At 37.2% G+C, this 19,673-nt stretch overlaps 1 protein-coding gene across 4 annotated transcripts in view; it reads right to left on the bottom strand.

Moving 5' to 3' along the window:
- The window catches only part of GPATCH8 (G-patch domain containing 8), an 85,527-nt gene extending 67,714 nt beyond the window's left edge, over window positions 1–17,813 (bottom strand). For 3 of the 4 annotated variants that reach the window (XM_058183844.1, XM_058183841.1, XM_058183843.1), the window contains exon 1: window positions 17,675–17,739. Coding sequence is in view for 1 of the 4 variants with exons in the window: in XM_058183840.1 (XP_058039823.1) it covers window positions 17,675–17,719 (45 nt within the window). In the remaining 3 variants the exon portion in view is untranslated. Of the gene's footprint in view, window positions 1–17,674 lie in introns of all 4 variants that reach the window. The other variant, XM_058183840.1, reaches the window with a different exon arrangement.
- Between the last annotated feature and the right edge of the window lie 1,860 nt (window positions 17,814–19,673).

Raw genomic sequence — 19,673 nt, 5'->3', positions numbered from 1 at the left:
CAGTTTTGAAATTCAGTCAAACTGAACTTGAGTTTTTCACCTTGTCTTTGTAATTTCTTCTAAATTATTGCTCATCTGGGGATACTGAAACCATAATCACACTGCTGAAATTCTAAGAAAAAAGTTTTGAATAATTCCATTTTTGTTGTTAATGGTTAAATCTTGTAGACCATAGATTTTCTTTCCATTGATTGGTTTTAGCAAATATTTCTTCATGAAAATACATATTTAACATTGGACAGAAAAAATAAGTCCACAGTATATTTTTAGAATGATTTTCTATACTTTTCATGTTTATGTAGGCCTCTCCTAAGTTTTGCTTCTTCAAAAGATGCAATGTATCTTATATGGTGCTAAAATCCAGTCTGTATTCCAGATCATATAGATGACAATATATTTTCAGATTTAGTATATCTAGTTCCACTTTCTTTTATATCTTATAAAATCTTAAACTTAATTCTTAATTGTTTAATATCTACTGCTACATCTGGCCTCATCATTCTCCCCAAGGTGACTTTGATGGCCTTATGGAAGGGTCTGAAGATCTGGCTTGCCATCTGTCCTAGAAATCAGAGAGATGAGTTGTGAAGCCCAGAAATATCTGATGCTATACGTAAGAAGCATGACTTAAACCTTTTCCCAGTTATATCTACCCATCCCATCAGGCCCAGAAAGAGAGGTATCTGGTGGGTCCCACCAGCTAGGGAATGTCATTGGGTGGAACCTAGGAAGCAACTTTTTCTGTCACAGCCTCCAGCATGAGAAATATCACTCCCTCAAATGTTAGCCTTCCAGAAGACCCTTAAAATATGGGTTTGACAACTAGCTTGGGGATCATGTAGTAGATGGAAGCTGTCAGATGGATGTAATGTAATTATATGATAATTAATGGAATGTGTTCCAAATGTTGCCTGCTATTATGCTTTTTTGTTTTGTTTTTTGTTTTCATGTTTTTATACATTCTTGATTACTACTATGTACACTACCCAGAGGCACTATATGAAATGGGTGGCAATACAAATGTGAATGATTGAATAAATAAAAACAAATGTTGCCTAAAATGCCACAGCATTTTCAGCTATTGTAAATTTTTGAATATTTGATTTAGCATCTCCGACTCACCTTGTAATGCTAAGAAGTCTAATATACCAATGTACATGATAAATTTAGGTTTTTTCCCAAAACAAATTATTTAAAAATCCTAATTAGAATCATTTTCAAACTGACTATGATTCTATTTAGAATTAAAATTTTAGATTTGATTTAATTGTCTAATTTTATTTAGGTTCATCATGCTAATTTTATGAACTAATTGATTTTAAAAGTGGAAATTTTTTCTTCAGAATCAAGTTAAAAGAAAAATATCAGTTCCAACATTTGTGGAGCAATGATGGTAATAACTGTATTACTAAGCATAAACACTGTAAGAATCCCTAATTCACCATAGTTAGAAACAAATTCAATTTAGGCTGTGGCCAGTGCTTGCATATGGCTTTTTAATTATTGTTTAAAATCAAACCTTTTTCCATTATGATTTAGGTTCTGGGGTTCTCCCTTGTTTTTCTAATCTCTCAGTCATGGCAGAGTGCTAGAGGTTCTCAGACAGTAAAATTTTCATAGTGGAAAGCAAACATGTATGAGGTTTATGGCAGGTGTCAGCTTTCTGGAAGATTTGGAATCCTTTCAGAAAAAAGAAAGAGTAAGCTTTTGACCTTGAAACAACGCAGAGCATTCACACTACCGTAGCTTGTTTTAATATTTTCTTCTCAGCATTGCTTCAAAGAAGATATTGCACCATTCTCCTTGGAGAACAAAGTCCAGCCAGTAAATCACAATATCTTGCCTTATTCATTTTATCTCAATGTTGATTTCACTCTCTTTTTAATCAATAGGGCAGGTAAATCTATTGAATATATTCTTATTCTCTGCAGATTTGAAACTGTCACTTATCTGATAATGTGGCAAATGATCTAACCTTTTGTTAATTCACATGCTTTTTAATATTTGGGACATTTGATCCCAGTAACCATGCAGGGGATTCTTTTGGCGATGACTAGATACACCAAAATTTGAATGACAACTTCACATATTATTCCAGATACAAAGCTTTTGCCCTGGCAGGTCAGAATTAAATCCACTTTCCCAGTTGTAGTGACTTACCTAAACAGGTCTTTAGACTTTAGCTTACTTAGCCCTTTTTGGTCTTTTAAAGATCTTATAGGTTAAAGTTACCCAGGGTTCTTTGCCTCCTTCCAGAATTTCTTGGACATATTGGGAATTTTGTGTGTACCTCAGACTACTCCTTATGTAAATCAAGTTACGGAACAAAGCTCTAAGGTAGGCTCCAAACTGTGCTCTATGCAGGTTTGTTGCCGAGCATGAAGCCAAGATCCAGAGATCAGGGTGTGGGAATATAAAAACAGAAAAAGGGTGAAATGCTGTCCATGCCACCCCTCATCCTTCTCCCCTAATCCTCCAGTGAGCTAACCAACAATATTACAAAGAAATGTATTGTTGCAGACATGTAGGCTGAAACTGACAAAGTGCTTTCCCTTTAAGAACTGGGTAAATGCAGAATTTCTTATCATAAGAAAGGAAAAAAATCTGCCAATTATTGGCAGAATACACAACTCCCTCAATTTCAAGAAAACCAAACACTTAGACAAGGCTGTCCCATGAAAGTGAAAGGGACTGTCAGTGAGTCAACAGCAGGTCAAGGAGAAGCCGCTACGGAACAGAGATGACAGTTTAACAATTATGATTTAATCGAGTTGATTTAAATCAAGCTCTTTTATTAGTAATTTAAATCATGATTTAAATTGATTTGATTTAAATCAAATCCACTCTGAGCTCAAATTACTGGAATGGTGTATTTATTGTACCTCTCCTTTGTAATCAGATTCTTGATCAAGTTATTTGCAAGTTATCTTTAGCCCTGCGTGCTATCAATTGCTCCCTTCTTAATCACTGTTCAGAAAATTCTGAGAATTTCTTCAAAAAGAGTTGCTTATTGTCACTTGATGAACAGTGTGAGTGAGGAATCTATGGATTAAATACTACTCGCTGTAATTGACAATCAGCATTGTTCCTGCAATACAAAATACCCAATAGAAATCTTTAATTTCACAGTATTTCTAAAAATATACAGACAATGGATGTTCAGAAATATCAAATTTAAGATTGCTTGGACTAGGTAACTTTATTTTTATCATATCTGTTTTCCAAGGATCTCATGGCAATGAATTTAGAATTATTTTATTTCATACTTCTGCTAAGGGCAAATTCATAAACTATAGCTTGTACCTGTGGTGTAAATGTCATAATCCAAAACTTCTGTACTCACAAAATAGTATTAATAGTTATGACTACATGAGTCTTAAGAGTTACTATTGGTTAAGATTACCTACTACCGGTAGCATATATTCTAGCTGAATAGAGATAGAGTAGTTGAAAAGGAACAAGTTAAAATGTTATGAGATTATCAAATAGAAATTGATAAAGTTTTGGTTCATAACACGGCAGATTTAAATGTGGTTGAAAAGAAGAAAGTGTGGATAATTGATATGGCAATACTAGTAGACAGAATAGAAGGCAAAAAATTAGAGAAAATCAGATAGTATCAAGATCTGAAAATCAAAGTTGAAAGATTATGGAAGCAACTGGCTATGGTAATCCCAGTGGTTAACGGACTTTGGATGCCATACCAAAAATCTTTAAAAACCTGTGCACTGACAAAATTTCCATCTGATATTTACAAAAGATTACACTGCTTGGCTCTCTATATATACTACAATTATACATTACAACATCCTAGGTCCTTGGAATGAATTTGATGTATCTGAAGCTAAAAAGCTAAAAAAACTGGTAGCTGTGATTTCACATTATTGTCTATATAGTAGTAGTTATTTGATGCACAACAATCCATCAAAATATACAAAATATGGGCGCAATCTAAGATCAAATTTTTAACAAGGCAAACAATAAAAATATTTATTGCAGTACAGAACATGTTTTCTGATTATCTGGTCACATCCTCAGAGAGAAAGGCTTCAAAATAACAAATGTCATCTTTCTGGAACTTCAGTTCCCTTTCTTCATCCATCCATCCATTCTTCTCCATCCAGGAACCAATAACAATTTGTTAACCAATAACAAATACACTCACATAACTTCATTCTTTTTTTTTTCCACAGTCACTCCATTTTATATAGACTTTCTCTCTTCTCGTTTTTCTCTTTCTAATTTTGGATCAGATGGCCAACATGTCCCTCAGCAACTGAGATGAATGGCCCCTCTCCTCCAGGACTCTAGTCCCTTACAACTATATACCAGGCTAAACCAATGTCTAGCTGTCTGTCTCTACATCTCTCCACAATAGTCATAGCTAGGAGCCAGGTCAGCTCATTAGCCCTTGCAACAGTGTAGCTCCCTTTCAAGGCCACAATGGAGCTGCTTCTCTCTTTTTTTTCTCCCTCCATTTGCTGACTCTACTACTAGCACGTCAGCAAGTCACTAAAAACCATATCGCAATGCATATTGTACACAGAAAGTTAGCTTGCTAAACTTCACTGAGTATATTGGAGAAAAATAGCTATTAGAATTTTTCCATAATAAGACATTCTCAAAATTACTTACATGGCATTTATTTTAGAAATAGGATTTCTAAAAAATAATGTAAATAATGTAAATGGAATTGTTTACTGTAGTATTTACAACTTTTACTATTTTATATTAAGCTACATAGTCTTTATTCTGGTCCATCTGTTTTGTGTGCATTCCGTTGAGCACTTAAAGGCAGTCCAGCAGTTGTACTAAAGCTGTCTGTATTTGAGGCCTAGAGGTGTTGGAGGCAAGCAGCATGTCTTCTGTTATATTGAGCTCTGTAATGTGACCAGATAATCAGAAAACATGTTCTCTCTGAGGATGGACTGGGCAAAGACCTTGACAGAGGTTCTTCCCCAAAGGAGGAAAAAGTGATGATCAGTTGTATAGATCCACCAGAAGAAGTCGAGCTGAGCACACAGCAGTACATCTAATACATTCCTTTTTTCACTCTCTTTTGATAAGCCTGATAACCTGGAGGGAGACATAGGCAAAGGGAAAGAATGTGCTCTTTTCTCCATCACTTTCAGTCTCTTTCAATCCTTCTTTCTCACATCTAAGTAATTAAGCAATTAAATTATTTCCTTTTCAGAATCCCCACAAATAAATGCTTCTTTTTCTAAATCCACCTCAGATTGTCCCAGTCCTTGGTCCAAATATTTAAAAATCTTGCACTGATAGATACCATTTTATTTCCTGTGGTTCATAGCTAGATTTCCTTTTACCAGTAGTAGTACATTTAGTGCCCAAAGATACTGTCTCAAACCTCAATGTAGAGAACACAACAGCAGCCTCTACATACAAAAGAACTGAGACAGGTTAATTTGGTTAATGTAGGAATTCAGTTTTTGATAAAATTATACCACAGAATTAATATAAAGTTTAAAAGGATAGCTACTAAGATTTATCCTTGTTTCACACACACACCCAATTTTAATAGGAATTGAAAGAGAGAGAAAAACTGATGGAGAATCACAATGAACTTGAGCAGAATTGTTTTAATGTAATTTTATAATCAAAATAAGTAATGATAGGCCAATTTTCCATTCTTCAAAAGAAAAAGTAGCCAATTTCTCCCAAAGATTGTGACTGGGAATTGAATCAAAAGTTGATTAAGATTGATGAAAGTAACACAAACTTTTCACTGAGGATGAAAGATATATTTGTCAGATAAATGATAGAGAAAGAGGCAGTGACCATCCTTCTCTGAAAGAGGCTTGCTCTATTCCTAAAACACAAACCTGAACTACTCAGTCCACTAACTAGTGCACTATTCTCAATAATAACCTCATTCACTTTCACCCCTGTTGCTCTCAGGAATGGATGCTTATTTCAAAGATTAGTAAGTTTTATTTTATTTTAAATGGATTGATTAAAGTGGTCTGGGAAGACCAAAACATCAGCAAAGCACATGTTGGCGATATTTGGGGGAGGGAAAATCCTTCAAGTCAGAGTTGATGCCTGGTAAATTCCTGGGCTAGTCCTTATTTATACGAAGTTCCGTATTTGTATAATGACACAATTTTTATAAGCTGTGATATCCTAAACATTTTTGTTTAACAAGACTGCACTGAACTTTCACAGTATTTTTACTTTGCAAGAATATAGACTTTATTTCTAATCTTGCAAATACTGTACAAAGTAAGCCATGAATTTAGGATTTAATGTTGAAACAGAAGAAGACTCTCTTATTCACCATTATATTCTGCTTAGCAAAGGCATAGAACAGATTTAAGCCTGACACTGCAGCACTTCAAATAAACAAATGTCCCTTTTAACCTTTTATGCATAAAGCCTGCAAATACAGATACATTAGTGAAATCCAACAAAACTCTCCTGGGATGTTGTCTACATCATGTTATCCAGATTTGGAGAGTCCAAAATATATTGTGTTCTGTCTTCCCAAATTTAAGTCTAGGCAGAAAAATAGTTAAACCTGAATCAAATTATTTATACTGTATAAACACAGCATAGTAGTAGTACATATTACTTGTACTAATGGATTTTGTGTCATCATAGTACAAAAGGAGAGTAGTTAAAAGGTGAAACTCTAGTCTAGTCAAAAGAAAGTTTACTTGATGTTAGCCATAAAACTGCTCAACCTATAAAACATCTAAAGGTGGGAAAGAAGCTATTGTTCAAGTAAGGAAGAAGAAGATGTTGTGGCAATTGGCAAATTGAGTTGGATTTAGGTAGTGGCTATTAATACCTGCAAATTTTATACTAATGTTCAAGGGAAGGACACCCAAAATATAAGAACATGCTTCTAGAGATCAATTTACCCTTTAGAAAATTCCTGAAGATGTAGAGGATCTAAACATAAACTGTAAGTTGATCTGAAGCCTTTGACTGAGAGAACTATATAGTGTGTCCACCATTAGCTGACCTCAATGGATGGGTAGATATATAGAAGCGTAAACATTCCTCAAGTAGACAAACCCACACCTATGACAGCTGGGTTATCATCTCTCAACCTGAATCATTAGATATTCATTTATGGACAGTTGTCATTGCCCCTTAACAGATGCCAAGGTTTATATTCATAATAATCTTACTTTGTACTTATTCACAAAACCAGACAGAATATAGGTGAGAAGGCTATACAATTAAAGGATTTGCAAATACTACTATATTTACTCATTGTACCAATTTACAATTCAAATAACCCTGTTTAAGGATATATTTACAAGTACAAAATAAACTATGAATTTAAGTGATTTAATTTTTTTTATTTTATTTTATTTACATTTATAGCCCGCCCTTCTCCGAAGACTCAGGGTGGCTTACAGTGTGTAAGGCAATAGTCTCATTCTATTTGTATATTTACAAAGTCAACTTATTGCCCCTCCCCAACAATCTGGGTCCTCATTTTACCTACCTTATAAAGGATGGAAGGCTGAGTCAACCTTGGGCCTGGTGGGGCTTGAACCTGCAGTAATTGCAGGCTGCTGTGTTTTAATAACAGGCTTCTTACAGCCTGAGCCACCATGACCCTTAATGTATTTAATGAATATTAGTCTGCCTGGTCACATGAGAGAAGCCAGAGTTTCCTTAGGATCCAGCCAAGAAAATCTACTCTCAAAAGAGGTTGTTCCAATTTTATCTTTTAGACTTCTAATAAGTAACATTAGCAGTTGGGTTAGTACATTTTGTCATTGTATCATAACTGTATACAGTTGGTCCTTGACATATGACCATAATGGAACCTGGAATTTCCATTGCAAGTTATGAGTTTTATATTAAGGCCCACATGTGACCATGTCGGATTTTATGACATTTTTTTTGACAGCAGCCATTACGAGAACACCATGGTCGTTGAGCAGATGCGGCAATCATTAAGTAAATCAATGTATTCCTATTGGCATGTTTTTTGCCAGAAAACCAGCAAAAAAAATATCGTAAATCTTAAAACACTGCAATAGGCCATAATGGTGAGTCAATTGCCAAGCATCCTAAATGCAGGCATGTGACTGCAAGTAAATGTGCAGCAACTGGAAATGCAGAACTGAGTTGTAAATCATTTTTCAGTTTGTTGTAATTTCAACCGGTCCGCTAAGTGATTGGTCAGAGTATCTGTATTTAAAGAAGAGAATATAGATAATGGTTACCAAACTTTCTTGGTCCACAAAGCCCTCAATGTCTTAACAATTTTTCACTGTGCCCCTAAAATGGTGAACTACCTCGAGCAAGTAGTTGTGATCCAACATGCCCCTACAAGTTTGCAGCACCCTAGGACACTGTAGTACAAAATCTGGAATTATGGCTATGAAGTTCAATTTTTAAGGAAAAATACATTTTCAAATTATTCAAATTGATATCAATGTCTTCAAACTGCTGACATTAATAAAAATTCATGGAGTAATATTTCCATTTGCCTATTTATCAGCAACCTGAATGTAAAGAATACTACTAATTGTCTATTAACTACCATATTTTCTGGAGTATAAGACGTACCTGAGTATAAGACGCACCTTAGTTTTTGGGGATGAAAATAAGAAAAAAGCCGATTGGCAGGTAGATCGGCTTCCCAGAATACCCCCAATCAGTTCTTCCCAGAGGTGAATTTTAGCAACAGGTTCCTTGGTTGTGAGCTCTGTGCCTTGCTTTTTTTTTTTTTTTGCTTTTGCTTTTCTGCCTCTGAAACTTCTGAAACTCCATTTCAGAAAAAACTTTTTTTTCTGCTTCTGAAAGCCTCTGAAACAGCTTCAGAAAAAAAGCCTCTGAAGCTCTGTTTGGGGGCTTCTTTTCTGAAGCTTCATTTCTGATGCTTTTTTCAGCCTCTGAATCTGAAACCTTCATTTGAGAAGTTGGGCAGGGCTACATTCGGAGTATCAGTTGCACTCAGATTTTCACCCTCTTTTGGGGGGGATAAAGGTGCATTTTATACTCTGAAAAATACGGTAGTTCAAAAGCCTATGTCATACCACATGCACTGCTAAATCATAATGTAATATTTTACTATAAGGTAAAACCAACTATAGAATGTAGTGAGATCACATACTCATTTTTGTCTAATAAAAATTGGAGGAGGAATAAGCCAGAATTTAACAAATCAAACAAAATTTTCAGCAAAATTTGTGATATATTACTTGCCAAATGAGAAAAATGTAATTTAAACGCTAGGTGACTAAAAAATTATTGAAATTGATTATTAAACAATGATTATATTCATTCCCAAGCATAAACACTGATATGTGTCAAAAAAATTCAAAAATTCAGTCTGCTAAATAGGCATGGAATTCTGGTTTAGTCTTCTGAACATGCAAAAGATGAGGAGGAGAGCATCTATTGTGAGGTTGGGATTGTGTTAAAATTACTTGCTATACCAGAATCCCTTGCTGTTTATTGTGTTTTAGTTGGTGATGGAGTTCCCTTGGCTTATGGTGCTGGGAGACTTTAACTTGCCTTCCCTGGATGCAACTTTGAAATTCATGCCCATCACCTGATTCAACTTATTAATGGCCCAACTAACTACATTAAACTTTTTGTTTCAGGGTATTGACAGGAAGTGCTACCACTGGGGATCCCAAAGGTGCTTTTTCAGGAGGGACTTTCTTGTTTTTTTGAAGATGTTTCACTTCTCATCCAAGAAGCTTCTTCAGTAACAGAGCTGAAGAAGTGTCTTGGATGAGCACAATCATGACCTGAATGACTGAGAATCTCTACAGACCACCACTGGGTATATTATTGTCTGTTCCTTATCATGGACCCAATCATTACCTATTAAAACTGGATTTTAGTACAGTTATTCCTTACTACAGAAGGACAGAATCTATGCAATCAATCCATCAATCAGGTTGAATGAGGTCTTATTCATTGCTTGGAATGAAAAGATGATAATGGCCTTGGATAAAACTGTATCAATATGGACTCTCGGCATGCAGACCCCAGAGGGTCTCAATTTACAAAGGACATCCAGAAGATAAAGTTACGTAAGAGATACCTATAGTACTGCTTGGAAGAAAATAAAGTGTGATCTAACTGAACACAGGTAAGAGCCTTCCTTAACTTATGCGAATAAGAATGACAAAATATATTTATTTCTCCCTTCTTAATATGTCTTCCAAGTGACAGCCAGCAACTCTGTTCAATGTGATTTAGTCTTTTCTGATAGGAAAGGATCAGGGAAACATTTGCAAGGTTAATGTGAGGATTGCCTTTGGTGATCTGGCAATTTTACCTGGTGATAAAATTGCTTGGATTCATGCTGAATTTGATTCCAGTTTACACAAATCCTATGGAAGTGACTGAGACATGATCTTGTACTGTTATTTTGGAGGAGATAATGCTTTTAGTTCTGAGGAAGAGGATCTTTGGAGCTGTTAGCTATTAGGGCCTGTATTTTAGATTTGTACTCCTCTGGATTGGTTGGAGCCTTAAGAGAGTGAGCATATGGCTGGATCTGTCCAGCTATAGTACTTTTTGGAAGAAACCATTGCTGAATTGGGCACTATTCATCCTGATTTTAATTGTCAGTCCTACTAGTTACACCAGCCCAAGAAATAGCTCCACAGGATGATTAGAACTACTTTTGTTGACATTGTCTATAATGACATAATCTTAAAAGTCTGGTTGTGGTGTACTTCTTCCTCCTCTTCCTCTCATACATAACTAAATTAGGGAAGTGTCTGTTTGATCCATTTCCAAATATTATCTTCTGAATGACATTTGTTGTTTTGGACTCAAAAAAATTCAAATCCTCTTCGCTTAGGTAATGATTTCTGTTTATTTCCATCAATATCATGTTCCTTACTCTCCATTCCAATATCTAAAAAGATAGGTTATTGAATTGATCCTAGAGGAATGAGTCCTTTGGAGTCCTTCCAGTTTGGTTTCAGACTGAGACACAGAACAGAGAAAATATTGGTTACTGATGGCCTATTGACCAGTACAGGATGGGGGAAGCCACCCATTCTGACTTTTCTTGATCTCTCAGTAATCTTTTTTATCATGGTTTCTAGACTGGCTCAGAGGAAATTTGTTACTGTATTTCTTCATTCATCACCACTTCCACTCATTGTTGGTATGCATAGAATAGTCTATCCTAGGCCTCTGTTTGCAGGGTTTCCTCATGGCTCTCCCTCTCCTCAGAGCTACATGAAGCTGTTGGAGGAGGCCATCTATAGGTATGGGATGCAATATCATCAGTACACTGATGATACTCAGTTATGTATTGCTGCTTTTGCTTAGCAATGTTGTCAAGGATCTATCCTAATTTCTAAAAGTGGGCACCTGAGTAGCAAAGCTGACCGTCTATGAGTCCTTGATCCTTCTGATCTTTAGACTGGAGATTTTCAGTCTTGTATGGCACAGAATTTTTTTTGTTGTTGTTGTTTTTTGTTTACATTTATACCCCGCCCTTCTCCGAAGACTCAGGGCGGCTTACAGTGTATAAGGCAATAGTCTCATTCTATTTGTATATTTTTACAAAGTCAACTTATTGCCCCCCCAACAATCTGGGTCCTCATTTTACCTACCTTATAAAGGATGGAAGGCTGAGTCAACCTTGGGCCGGGCTCGAACCTGCAGTAATTGCAGGCTACTGTGTTCTTAATAACAGGCTTTTACCAGCGTGAGCTAAACCGGCCCAAGTTATTGTCCTTATTTACAATAATAACTGTCTGCTCCACCTGTTCAAATAGGACAGGCGTGCTTCAGTTCTTTTCCCAGAAGTAATATTATCTGATACAATTCAGGAAGCATGTCTTTTCCACTGGGATGCCTACCATCTGGAATAATCTCAATGTATTATTGGCTTTGACCCAGATCGGACCAGAGTGGGCGAGTAGGTAGTGAAGACTAGGGCTGGTTCACCGAACCGGGAGCAATGGCTGGCTGTCCATGCCCCCGAACCGATCCACAGCCCACAGTCCAGCCACGCTTGCCTGCCTTCTACGCTGTCTTCCCGATGTACCAGTGGCCAGCTTGCAAGGAAGGGAGTTTCGGGGAAGGGAAGTAAGCTACCCCCCTCCCGCTTTACCACTCCATCTCTTCCTCCTTGCCAGAGGCATCCACTCGGTCAATCTCCCTCCAAACTCGGCCGACGCACGCTTCCTTTCCTTCCCCCCCCCCACGACCTCCCCATGCCTGCACAGCATCTGTTTTTGCAGTAAGGTAGCTGCAGGAATCACCAACCCATCGGCGGGAAGCGGGAGCCCAGGAGGGGAAAGCTGCACTTATGAGAAGGGAGACGGTCCTCCCTTCTTTATGGAGCTCGACTTTGCCAGACTCTTCTCTTCTCTGCCCACTCTTAACACTACTGATGCCGATGCTGCTGGGAAACCAGCTGGACGCGGCCAAATAAAGCTTGCTGGCCTGCCACACTTACTAGAAAGTGCCTAGAATCCAGGCTACGGTCAGGATCACAATGGCATTAGCCCAGATCCACCTCATTGCAGGACCTCCGGGCTGCCTGAGAGCTCCGAGTCAGCTGAAAAAAGGTTCAGTTCTTGGGGAGATGACAAAAGAGAGCATCTCCCCAAGAACAGAACCTTTTTTCAACTGACTCTGAGATTGCAGAGGTGTGGAAGCGTTGGCCAAGTTTGCAGGGAGATTGGCCGAGTGGATGTTGCTGGCGAGGAGGGAGAGATGGAGTGGTAAAGTGGGGGGGGGGAACTTACTCCCTTCCCCAAAGCCCTGCCATGTTTGACTGCCTTCCACACTGCCTTCCCACTGGTCCCCCAGGCCCCTTGCCTTCCACTCCACCTCGGGTACCGCTGCTACATTCAGCCCATGACGGGGGACACTTTATTCCTTCTCCCGCAGCAGCCACTGCTCAGATCAGGTGTGTGTCTGTTTGTGTGTGAGAGAGAGAGAGTGAGTGAGAGAACGGAACGGAACGGAACGGAAAGGAAAGGAAAGGAAAGGAAAGACGTCATGTTGGCCACGCCCACCCAGTTACACGCCCACCAAACCAGTGGCAAAAAAATTTAGATTTCACCCCTGCTTTGACCCCTTTTAGAAAAGCTCTTAAAACTTACTTTTTTGGACACTGGGGTCAAAGTGACTGAAGTTGCTATTGGGAACAGTGTAAAATAAAGTTAGGTTACTGACTAAAATTCTTAGGCAGCCATACAGAACTCTTAAATAAATAAATTTTAAACCTTCCATGGTATTTGTGCCTCATGATTGGTGTTATGAGAAACTGTGTTAGTTTCATATATAATCAGATTTACCTATATTCCTAAAATAACAGAGCACTTTGCATTATAAAATATGCAAAAATAGTTAGATCCTTTTCTAAGATACTCAGAAGCTAAATTTCAAAATAGGGGGATACCGTGTAAGAGAATAAAAAATGAATCAGAACAACAAAGGCAAAGACATAAACATGAGAAATAGTACTTACCTATAACATAAATATAGGAGATAACAACATCCCACTAATACTGGCAGAGGAAACTACTGTATATAAACAGGAAGCAAACCTCACACTCACTAACCCTGATTATGTTACCTAGTTAAGTGATGAAATGTCTGTAAGCAAGCAACCAAGCTCAAAGAGCATCAAAGACTCCACAATTCAGCCCTGGGCTATGTACTGTATAGTCTCTTCTACTGAATGTAAATGGTGCATTATATTTGTTATATCTCTATCAATCAATATAGGTGAAATGAAGGCCAAATATGCTGAAAAAGAAAAAAAATATCAGTGATGTGTACTTCCTTTTTTACATGCTTGTAGCTAGACTGTCCCCCATTTTCTCTTTTTTAGTTTATCTGAGTTTTTTTCCTATTTTCCCCCTTAATTAAAAAAGAATGTTTCACTAAAGGTATACAGTTGTTTCGCAGGTATTTAGCTTTAGGACATTTTCTTGTAATGTATAAATACAATTTGAAAAAGAAATTGTATCCTACTAAATCAGAGCTCTGTTCATTCTGACTAAACAATTGGAGAAAGAACCAGGCCTTTCTAAAGATCTGCAGGTCAGGACCAATCATAAATATATTGGATGGGAGAACTTCCAAAGGTCAGGCACTGTCACTAAGAAGGCATGCTTTCTGGATCAAACAGGATGACAATGTTTCAGAGAAGGGACCCAGAGTTTATCCTTGCAGCATGGGGGAGGAAGGCAGATCCCATGTATAATCTGTTTCTATTCTATTCAGGGCTTCATAAATAGCACCTTGAATCCTATAGGAAGCCAATGTAGTTCCCTATATTTACAAGATATTGTGATATTGGAAAACAGGGTTTAATCTTTGGTTTTATTTTATTTAAACTATACTATTTCATAGAAAAGACTAGCAGAGAAATCAAAAAAGGATCTGTGTGGAAAGGAAGTACCATACATATATTATCTTAAATTTATTAAAGTAAGTACCATACATATATTATCTTAAATTTATTAAAATAAATAAATTAAATAAATTAAAATAAATTTATTAAAACAGGATTTTAAAACATAATGAATCATAAGTAATATTTTTCCCATATAAGCATGATTTGAGATATGGTTAGTGTTGTGGATCTTGACGATATGTACATATCATATTGCTGCTTATTTCTGTGACTATATACATAAAAAGTCATACATTTAAAATCTTCTAAAATATAGTCTTTAATTAAAAAATTGGGCTATCTCAACTTTTCTTTCATTATTACTGTTATGTGAAAACTAGAAAAACCAGTCAGCTACAAAGAGCTTGAGAGTAGATAGGTAAACAATACACAGGTCAACCACTTCTCCAGAATGGACCTACTCTTCTGTCCTTGGGACAAACAATCAAAAATATCAAACTGTAAGATTTTATCCAGAGGATGTGTGTGTGAGGGGAGGGGTTTGAATCTTATGGGTGATTTTTGGCTGTTTACAGCATTCCAGTATCTTTAATGAAAATAGTTTATTAAACAGCAGTACCATTTAATCTCTTATCTGCAAATGTTTTAACAACATTCTGGTTATTAAACTTAGTACATTATCTTTCTCACTTAGAAATAGAGGAGTGCTGCTTAATCATTTTATGTAGAGTTGGTTCAATGAAGTTATTGCTTTAATTATCCAAATATGTGTACAGGAGTTACTTTATTTTCAGTGCTGTGTGACATAATCCTGCAGCTCCTTTAAGGTGTTGCAGACAGGTTCTACATTTATGTTCTTTGGAGATCCAATTTGAAGTTGTCTATACTGCCAGTTATTTTTTTATCATCAGAGACTGTATCCTTGCTCTCTTAGAAGAGAATTATTTTTTAACTGTCCCTCATAATATCTTACACATAGAAGATAAAACAAGAAAATAAGATCCAATTACTACCATATTACATCCCATTAAGAAAATCAAGATAATGACAATAAATGTCTCTACTTAAAAGATTTACACAGTACATTTTTAGATATGCCATATTAAAACCATATGATAATTTCAGGAGAATAAAAACCCAACAATCAATTGAATATTTCTGTTAATGTTTAAACAGTAATTAGCTGTCGGGCACGACTTTGCAACTAACAGCAACAAAGCTATGAAAGGTTTATGAAATAACTATAAAACTGTATAAATTATATCATTTTTATATGCAAGAACAAGTTTCATTTGGGATATCATTTTACAATAAAACTGAAATTAAGTGTTGCATTTTTAAGATAGCAGTTTAAATTTTTTTTATCCCACAGAACATGTTGTGTGTCCATTACTAAAAACATTCCTGAAGAAATGGAAGGGGATGTACAACTATCTCCGATTCATGTATCAACATAGTTTCTTGTTTTCCAAACAGTTCAGAGATAAAGCCCTATGGCTGAATGAAGAACTCTAGAATTATTTCTGCTGCAAAGTAGAGTTCACATTTAGTCTCCATCAGACATCTAGAAAGAAAAGCGAATATTCATTCTCTAATCCCGATTGCTATTACAGATAGGTTCAGCATAATGCAGTACTTTCTTCTGAAACTGTAAAAAGCTTTACTTTTATGCAGGGAACAGAAAAAATAAATATGCCCATTTTTTACTCAATAACAGTGTTTTTGAAACACAAAGCTAATATAATGTAATATACTCATTTCTAGCAACCACTGACATTTTAAAAAATAAAAATCTGAATGAAAATGTAAATATAAATTCTACATCTAGATGTTTACAGAAGGAATCAGTTGTGCAAAAAAAGGAGATTCAAGAGATACTAATATTTTTTGTCAATGCTCAAATGCTCAAGACTTGATTTATGCAATGTGTAACCATGACTATTATTTGTCTATTACAAGATTTAAATGATGATAGATACAATCTTCAATAAGCAAAAACTCTTGACAATTTTAAACTGCTGCTGCATGTCCACAATTTCTGCTGCAAAGATTTGTTCCTGGCTGGCAAGAAAACTTAATAAAGAGGAGTCTGCCCTAATCCTTTTCAAGTAAAAAAGTGAGATGAACTTATTTTAAGTAAATATATAACTTCAAAAGCTCTTATAGTAGTCATTACCTCCCCCCATTTGAAATAAAGCACATTACCATTACCTTTTAAAGGCTCAAATCATAAAAGGCTAAATAACGGATGACATAAGAAACATAATTATGTAACCTTATTAAGCCTAATAGATAAAGGCCAATTAATGATATACACAGAATGGAAAAGAAGTCATATAGCTTGATCCTTGCTTTCCCATCACCATTATTCAATCTGCATCAGACAGCAAGAGCTTTAATTTTACAAAGCTACCAAAAAAACGTGAGCTGAGGATAGTTTTCTTTAGAATGCAAGATCATCAATATGGAAAAGACGACAACCTCATTAACAAGGATCAGCACTTTGTTTTTCTCTTATATAATATGTTGTTCCACATGCCATATCCACTTCCATTGGATTATTACCAAAGCATTCCCTTCACCATAAAATACCCATATTTTTTTTACATTAAACTGAGATCGGATGGAGAAACCATCCTACAGTAAGAAGCCTCTTAAAAGTAATTGGAAACGTTCATTATCCAGAAATTTTACCTAAAAGTGTGCATTATATTGGAAAGGAAAGGAGGCCATTTCGAATCAATCTACAATATTTAAATCCTCGGCGGAAGGCGAGGGAGCTGAAATATGGCTAGTAATCCTAAAACACTTCTCCTTCTCTTATCCACCCCCCACCCCATAAGCTAAAGCGAATAAAAGCAGAATATATACTCGACTCGGATGTATGCATGAATGAGAGGGGGGGGGGAAACAAAGAACCTGTCTTTAAGGAACTGATTTAAAACGTGCAACGGAAGAGCATCCTCCGATTCCCAACCAAACTTCAAAGGAGAAGGATTCCATACTATCCCTCTGGGCACCTAAGTCTCCGGTGCAAATCTGAATTGGAAAGGGGAAATTTCGATTTCCTTTCTCCCCCCCCCCCTCAAAAAAAAAAAAAAAAAGCAGCAAAAGGACAAGCACTTCAAACGGCTCCCCAAAGGTGAACAGAGTGGGCGACGGAGACCTGAAGGAAGAGGCCTTGGCTGCATGGAATAAACACTTTGAAGCGGGAGTGGGCATCACTGTTTTCCTTTCCCCCCCCCCCACCCCCCCCCAAAAGGAAGAAAGGAGACCACCCGTACGCTACAGTCAGATACGGCCGCCATTTCTCGCCGCGGGTATCGGTACCTGGAAGTCCCTGTCCTCGTTGAAGCGGGAAAACCTATCCGCCATTTTCGTTCGGTTCGCCTTTATCTTAGGAGACTGCGACGAAGAGGAGCCTTACGTACATGACGTGCGTACACCCAGGGCGATCGTCGTTTTACAGATTGACAGCGATTTATACAAACATTCAGCTTCCGAGCCTGTTTCGCCCCTTTTTTTTTTTTAAATATAGGGTTTTCTCAAGATTGTGATTGGCCAGCAGCGCCCCACACCTTGTCCCTATTAAAAGGCAGCGAAAACAGAACTGCCGGGTCGTTTTTAATGAACATGGGGGGAAATGTTTAGACTCAGGTTAAACTTTGTATTCTGTTTGCTAGTGAACCAGATGGATTTGGATCAGGTTCCAAGTTTAAATAAACTGCTGCAACCTACCTGAGTAATTATTTAACTACTGGAGATTTTTCGTTGAAAGTTCAAATTTTAATTTAGGAATATCACGTATAAAAATCCGAACGATCGAAATCTGACAGCCGAAGAGAGTATAAGACAGCCTGTATTAGCCTAACGTCTGACAACAACCTCCAGCAAAAAAAACGCCCACTGGTCGAGTAATGTCCTCATTTTTTAAAAAGTTTTCGTTTTCAGATATTTTTGGCTGAACTAGGATTCATGGGGGTAAAAACATGTAGGGTGCTCTCCGGCCAAGCTAGGATTCTGCATATAGTCACTTTCGCTTGCTGGTTCTCCTTTTTTTATTTTGGAAAATAAAAGCTGCTTAGATTTTACCATATTTTTCTCTAGGGAGCAGCACCCCAATATTACACGTTCAGAGAACGGACTACTGGTTGGAGAGTCGCCGAGAGGTCTCCAGGTTCCGTTCTTCTCACCTCTGTAGCTCTAACTGCTACAGCTCTAACTCGGTATATATATGCTCAGCTGTTCCTTAGTTTAAGTGCAGCACCCGAGAAGCAGGAGCAGCCTCGCCCCGTCTTTAGTAGCTGCGGATTCCTTCCAGCCACCTTTGTCCTTCCCGTGCCCGCGTCCTTCAGGCTACAGTTCTCCAGATGGAGGCTCAGAACTCCGTCGCCTTTTAAGTGCAGAAAAACGTTTCCTTGGAGAAAAGCCATTTAGAATTGCACCCTTCTATTCTTGCCATTGATTATAGCCGACCCCCCCCCCCCAGGTACTAAATGACAGTGGTTTCCAGCACTGAGCGAGTTCCCTTCTTCCCATCTTTGGGAAGTGCTTTATCCGTGGGAGGACTAGCCACCTACTGCTTAAGATTCCTTCCCACTCTCGACCATTTTTAGGCTATTCATAAGCCCCACGCTGATTTGGAGGGAAAGGAACTCGCCTTATTAATACAATGATTAACCGACGTTAACCACTTAAAAGCTTCAATGGGAAACATGTCAGTATTCGCCCACTTTCCAGCTAAAATTAGTAGGCTCTTAAAAGGTTTAATGTGCAGTATGTGAGTCACTTAATGAGCTTAGTATAAAAATATGAATAGATAAATACAGAAATTATAGCTGATTGACAAATTGAATGCTTAGTTTACCAAACACGCACCAAACATTTGATTGTAGATTTTGAGTATAGTGTTTAGGTACACTATCTTTTTGATTCATTTACATCTCCCCACCCCTCTCAATCATATCAGTCAAGTAAGTTTATATCCTCTGTAAATTCTTTCCTGAAATGGACCAGCCTTGATAAAAGCAGGAAATTACAACTGTCCTAGCTATCTTTGTGGTCTTCGTGCGTTTCAAACTGGTTATCAGTCATCTGAAATTGATATAGGAAATCCTTACCCGGAAGAGTGATGCACCCAAACAATTTGTTCTACAAATTCACCCTATGCGTTATGTCTTTGTGGTTGATGTGCTTTGCTAATTTATGTTGGGCCTGCTTCAAAGAGATCAAAGAATCATCTTGTGGAGGAGATTTGTAATGTATAGGAACGGGGATGCAGCCCTTTTAAAAAGCAGTTGCATCTTTATGCAGGCTTTTATGAGCTACC

Source organism: Ahaetulla prasina, chromosome 4 (assembly GCF_028640845.1).
Source record: "Ahaetulla prasina isolate Xishuangbanna chromosome 4, ASM2864084v1, whole genome shotgun sequence".
Lineage (NCBI taxonomy): Eukaryota > Metazoa > Chordata > Lepidosauria > Squamata > Colubridae > Ahaetulla > Ahaetulla prasina.
This window is presented reverse-complemented; position numbering and strand designations above follow the sequence as displayed.